Raw genomic sequence first — 6,551 nt, forward strand, 5'->3', positions numbered from 1 at the left:
TGGTGGCTGACAATATGTGCATCTCTGATCATGAGCAGAAGTAGTGGGGGAGCATCATAGCCATGTATTGAGAGGAATTCTTTAGAGCTGGAATAATTCACCCCTGGAAACATGGGTGTTTCATCCAACATCCTTAAACAACCCTTATTCAGGGACCTCTTGAGTGGGATGGGCAACTTGAACTGAAGAAAATTGTAACTGGACCCCACCTGCAAGGTCATACACTGTTTATCTTGATATGAAATCATCATGTCGTGCACATATGGTTGTGATGCATGTGCCAGGTGTACCCTTATCAGACGGGTAGCCATAATGGGTATATTGGGCTTCGTATAATTGTATCCCAGTGTCACTTTGATGGCATGCACTGCTTTCTCACTCAATAATGATAACAACAATCCTTTCTCCTATAGGCACAAGGCCTGAGGGAGCATGGAGCAGTCGATTACATCAACCCCAGTACTCAGCTGGTATGTATTTTATCGACCCCGAAAGGATGAAAGGCAAAGTCAACCTCGGCAGAATTTAAACTCAGAATGTAACGGCAAACGAAATACTGCTAAGCATTTTGCCCAGTGTGCTAATGATTTTGTCAGGTTGCTGCCTTAATAATAGTGATAATAATAATAATAATAATAATAATAATAATAATAATAATAATAATAATAATCCTTTCTGCCATAGGCCCAAGGCCTGAAATTTGTGGGGAGGGGACTAGTCGATTACATTCACCGCAGTGTTTCACTGGTACTTAAGTTATCAACCCCAAAAGGATGAAAGGTAAAGTAAACCTCAGCAGAATTTGAACTCAAAACGGAGCTAAACATTTCATCCAGCGTGCTGATTCTGCCAGCTCGTCACCTTAATAATAATGATGATGAGGATTTCAAATTTTGCCACAAGGCCAGCAATTTCAGGAAAACAGGTAAGTCGATTACATTGACCTTAGTGCTCAACTTGTACTTATTTTATTGATCCTGAAAAGATGAAAGGTAAAGCTGGCCTTCATCTTTAGAACATAAAGATGGACAAAATACCACTAAGCATTTTGCATGGTCAGCTAATAATTCGGCCAACTCACCATAATAATAATAATTACAATAGCAACAATGCTAATTAAATTGGTGGGTGGTGGAATGTAATTAACTTTGGTTCACGATTGAAATATTATTTTGTCAACGCCAATGAGAAGAAAAGGGAAGATGATATTGGTAAAGCTTGAACTCTGAAATGAAAATAATTTTTGCTAATGTAAAGAACAGAAACAAGAGAAGATGATAAAGATTCTTTAGCAAGAAAAATGGCACCAACCTGGACTCCTTGTACAGAAGTAGACGGAATGTTGGGTGGTCGAATTTTGGGCGGTTCATTCTTAGGTGAAAGTAAATCGATATCTTTGTAGTATTCCACCAGTTTTCTCTTTCTTTCTGTTAGGTAATGGCCAAATGATGGTAATTCCTTTTGCAAAAAAGAGAAATGGGAAATGATAAAAAGTGTTTAAGAATTTAAGAAATGCATATGTACGTATGAATGTATTTCTTGCACATATGTATGTATACGAGTGTGCGTTAGACGGCCAGATTGAGACCCTAAGCACTTAAAAGATTTTGGTGCCCCCATATATACGTAATTCAAAATATAAATGATAAACCATAAAATAATTTTTTAGTCTTTAAATGAAACTAAAATAACATGGAAAATAATATTTATTTTTGTATACATCCACTTTATATATATTTGAAAAAAATTTATCCTAATTTTTTCGTGCCAGTGACACGTAAATAGCACCATTTGAGCGTGATCGTTACCAGCGTTGCCTTACTGGCACTTGTGCCGGTGGCATGTGAAAAAACATTTGAGCGAGGCCGTTGCTAGTACCGTCAGACTAGCCCTCATGCTGGTGGCACATAAAAGCACCCACTACACTCTCGGAGTGGTTGGCGTTAGGAAGGGCATCCAGCTGCAGAAACTCTGCCAGATCAGATTGGAGCCTGGTGCAGCCATCTGGTTCGCCAGTCCTCAGTCAAATCATCTAACCCATGCCAGCATGGAAAGCGGATGTTAAACGATGATGATGATGATGATGATGTATGTCTTTGATCAGATCCTCAAGATTAATCTTACATAACATTTTCTTATATACTTAGTAGTTGAGATAATACTACCACAAAAGTCTTACAGATTAAACCCAAGTTCTTCCATTGAATGAAGCTGGAGCATTACTTTGTTCTGACTTTCTTGTAGTGTTTTTTTGGCAAGGATATTTGGGTTGATAGCTACTGCTTTCCCCGACAGGATGACCATTGACCTACATAGAGCTACATCCAGCCTTCAACAGATCTTGTTTGTAATCCCTGTTGGATGTCCAGACAGCCTTCTCACAAGAGTAACAAGCAACTCAAGTGTTACAAGAGTAACAAGCAACTTCAGCAGAAAAAGGATAATGTTTGTCCAAAATTTATCCAAAGAGAATCCTCACTTTAAGGCCAACGTGTAGTTTTATTTCATAAAGCATCATCAAGTCTTCTAGATCTCCTATCTATGGCTCAGCTTGAAGAATACCTTTTACAATCCTTTCTTGCAACATTCTAGTCACATGACCGTAATCACATGACCTTAATCACATGTTGAGTCATTTTAAAAATGAAAACACAAAAGCAAAATACAACCTTATTAGAAAGAGGGTTAGAAAAGGCCAAAAGAGATTTCAGGTTGGGAGACCACGTAGTGGCTCTTTTCAATGGCTTGTATAGTAGTCATTGGCCAGTGATTATACAATGATGGTAGTGATGGTTGTTGTTGTGGTAGTAGTGTGGTGGTGCTTGTGGTGCACATGATTATGGTTGTGGTGGTGGTTATGGTAATAGTGGGGGGGTGGCTGCTGTCATTGTGGTGAAGTGTAATGAGAGCGATGGTGATGTCATTGCTGAAGAATGAAGAAGCAAAAATACATGAGGGCCACAAACCTTTCCTTGAAGAACTTCTGGCACAGGTTTTCCCATCTGTTGGATGATTGTCGGTGGACTCTGTCCATCCCAGTCTTTCAATTCATTGATTGCACGAAGATATAAAAGTGCTTTCAATCCTGTCACATAATCATCGATTAGAGTGAAATCCTGGTTTTGAATGGCACTGCACACCTAAGAAATGTGAGACAGAATATACACACATGCTTTTAGTGCAATACTCAGATATAATACACAGACACACACACATATAATATACTTGCCAGTCAAACAAAACACACACACAGACACATATATATGAGGAGGGATGGTGTTTGGAAAGTTCCTGGCTTTGGGTAAAAGAAAATACAGGAGGATCAGTTAATTATGATTTTATTCAACATATTTCCCTCTCAGATTCACACATTTATTGCAGCAGTCCTTCAATTTTTCTAAGTCTTGTAAAAGAACACAGAAGATTGGGTCTCCAATCAGGCCTTTTGTGATACCCTTAAAACCAGGAACTCTTCAGCACCCTTCCATATATATGCATGCTTGTGTGTGTGTGTGTGTGTTTTTTAGTATTTGTATTGCGTTTGTCTTCCACTGTCACTTGACAATTGGTGCCGGTTTGCATCCCTGTAAACCTTTTTATCAAAGAGGCAGCAATAAAAAATACCATGCTTCAAAAAACTAAAAAAAAATAAAGTAAACACTTCAAGATGGTGGCCCCAGCATGGCTGCAGTCCAATGACTGAACAAATAAAAGATACAGTAACAGAATTTCACCTCTGCATTAAACAAAGAGTACATGAAGAATAAACTGCTACAAGTGAGTAGTGGCTTCACCAGTATCAACGTTTACTAGTCAAAAACAAGCTTAATATGAATGAATATTGTATTGTCTTGATCATATTGTGTTGTTTAGCATACAGAGAATATAGAGAAAACATATGTAAAGTAATAAATTTAATGCACACAGTTTTATCAATTGACTTAATAGTAAGGTTTCTTCTCAATAATAACAATCTCTGTTGATATGAGTTAACAGAAAATTGCATGATATAAGATTATAATATATCCTTGTCAAAAGGGCTTTCAGTTATTTCACTGAATAGCTATTCGCACAGTCCTTTTAAATACTCATAACGGAACATGGTTCATGAATTTAAACACACACACATGTACATACATACATGTATCTGTGTGTGTTTGTGTGTGTGTATATATATATATATATATATATATATGTATATGCATGTGTATGTGTATATATATATATATAAAATATAGTATTAATAAAATAGGAGATGGAATGTGTATTAGACTTTATTGAGTACAACACATCTATTTATTCATTTTGTATGATTTTCCCATTATATATAAATACACACACATATACATATATGTACATTATATATATATATATATATATATATATATATATATATATATATGTATGTATATATAATCACACACACACACACATAAACATACCTCTGTGTGTGTGTGTGTTGCATCTGTATATGTGGCTATATATTTAAACAAAGCATTGGCGAAGCCAAGTATATGAAACATGATAAAATATGGGTTTACATTTTCATTCATTTCACATACTCTTCATAATCTACAACAATGATTTGATGAAAAGTAAACATGTATCCATTATTTAATGTAAGCTTGTATTTGTTTAGCTATAACATAATTTTCAATAAACGGAATTTATACATGAAGACACATATGCATTAACATTGCTATACACACATATTTATTTAAACATTAATATTTATTCTCTATATTCTATACGGTTTGAACCATTTCCAGAATTGTAGGCTCACACACACACACACATACTATTGGGTACAGATACTCAACCACTTGAGTAAGTGTACCCAATAATGTGTGTGTGTTCAGGTATATGTTCGTTTGTCCATCAAATTTAGTGATAGTCCAGTACCTGAAATACTTAAGAAACAATACAGATTATAGCTTATTAATAAGTTCTGCTGTTGTCAAGAAGGCCTCTTCATCAGAGAAGTGCTGCAGACAATGCTCACATTCACATAAACCAGGATCGTTAAGGTATGGTTTGCAAGTTTCCCATTTGGCCTCCTAAGAGATACATGAAGATTCAAATGTCTTATAGCTCTGAGTGCTAAATTTCTTCCATATAGCTCTAAACTAAGTCAACTCCTTCCCATGACAATGGATTGATCTTGCAGTCTTTCAAGTACATCTTGAATTTTCAGTGCATCTTTGAATCTTTTACAAGATACACAATACTGTTCTCTTTATTTACAAGTTCAAAACAGAAAATTGTATTTAATGGCGGTTGCATGTCAAAGTCAAAGGAATGGAACAAATGGAAAATAACAGATATCAAGAAGAAGAAGTCAGATGCTGAAGACACAAAGAGTGACTCACTCTTCTTCATCCCCTTCTCTACTGCCATTGGCCTGAACAGCCACTCCAGACACTGGCACCCTTCATAACCATCAGGATGAAAAGGTTGAATCACTCCTAACAGTTTAACTTCTCAGATACAAGTTAATGTCTTTACCAATGAGAGTAGTCATGAGTAAATTGTGACCCAAATGATTTTCTGAATGGCACGCCTAAGAAAAATAGATTACCCTGAAATTTTCAGTTGTGTGACCCACCTGAAAATGAGCCAATGTACCATGCGGAATGTTTCTTAGGAAAGTAAAAAAACTCTAAACCATACCTGTGTATAGTTTAGAGTCAGACATTTTGATATGATATGTCTAGCCCTACAGCATTGCATAGCAACCGACCTGGAAGCATTGGCACATCTGATAAATTCTGTATTATGAATTCTATCTTATTGATTTATACTAAAGATATTCTTAAAGCAAACATTGAAATGATTGAGATTTTTAACATGAAACTGGTATCCTGTCTAAGTATCAGAACTGCAAAAGAATGTCCTCATTCTGTTTATGTGCCAGAGTGTACTTACATATTTACTAGCATACAGAAAATTTCACCATGTTATTCTCTGGGTATTTGGCCTTTAGAGGGCAAAACTCTATAATTCTGAAATTGCTTGCTGTCTTGTATACATATGTAGTAACGCCGTGCGCATGCGTAGTCTCACGCATGCGTGGAATTAAACAAGCAAGCTTTCCCGCTTAATTCTATCTCTTTCTTGCTGGCCAGCAATAAAGCATGGACGTGTCAAGCAGTGTCTCCAACATTCCAACCTGGAGACAGTCTCTTTATGTGTATAGCTGTCACTCTTCATCTTTCGGACTTACACTCGACAGCTCGCTCACATCTACATAACAACGTCCCAACAACTATGCTCACACACATAGAAGCTGTAACAACAAGAGCTAAAGATGTATATATTTACCACCTGAATAAATGTTGTTTAAGTTGATAGTCTGGAGTTCAGCGTTCCGTTATATTTCTTAATTTTATATAGGAAAGTCAGGTATACATCTAATGATGTATAACCAACGTTCCTATACATATATACATGCATGCATACATGCAAACACACATCTGTATGTTTATATGAAAGGGTGCTGAAAAGTTCCTGGTTTTAAGGGTATCACAAAAGCCTGATTGGAGGTCCAACCT

The 6,551-nt window shown here is 36.3% G+C and overlaps 1 protein-coding gene across 1 annotated transcript; it reads right to left on the reverse strand.

Moving 5' to 3' along the window:
• Positions 1-1,152: 1,152 nt before the first annotated feature.
• Positions 1,153-3,158, reverse strand: LOC106868184 (uncharacterized). The gene is made up of 2 exons (XM_014913333.2): positions 2,967-3,158; positions 1,153-1,458 (listed from the first exon to the last, which is right to left on the reverse strand). Exons 1-2 carry the CDS (start codon positions 3,000-3,002, stop codon positions 1,168-1,170), a joined length of 327 nt encoding a protein of 108 aa, XP_014768819.2. The 5' UTR covers positions 3,003-3,158; the 3' UTR covers positions 1,153-1,167.
• Positions 3,159-6,551: the final 3,393 nt, after the last annotated feature.

The sequence above is a fragment of the Octopus bimaculoides genome, unplaced genomic scaffold, assembly GCF_001194135.2.
Source record: "Octopus bimaculoides isolate UCB-OBI-ISO-001 unplaced genomic scaffold, ASM119413v2 Scaffold_11460, whole genome shotgun sequence".
Taxonomy (NCBI): domain Eukaryota; kingdom Metazoa; phylum Mollusca; class Cephalopoda; order Octopoda; family Octopodidae; genus Octopus; species Octopus bimaculoides.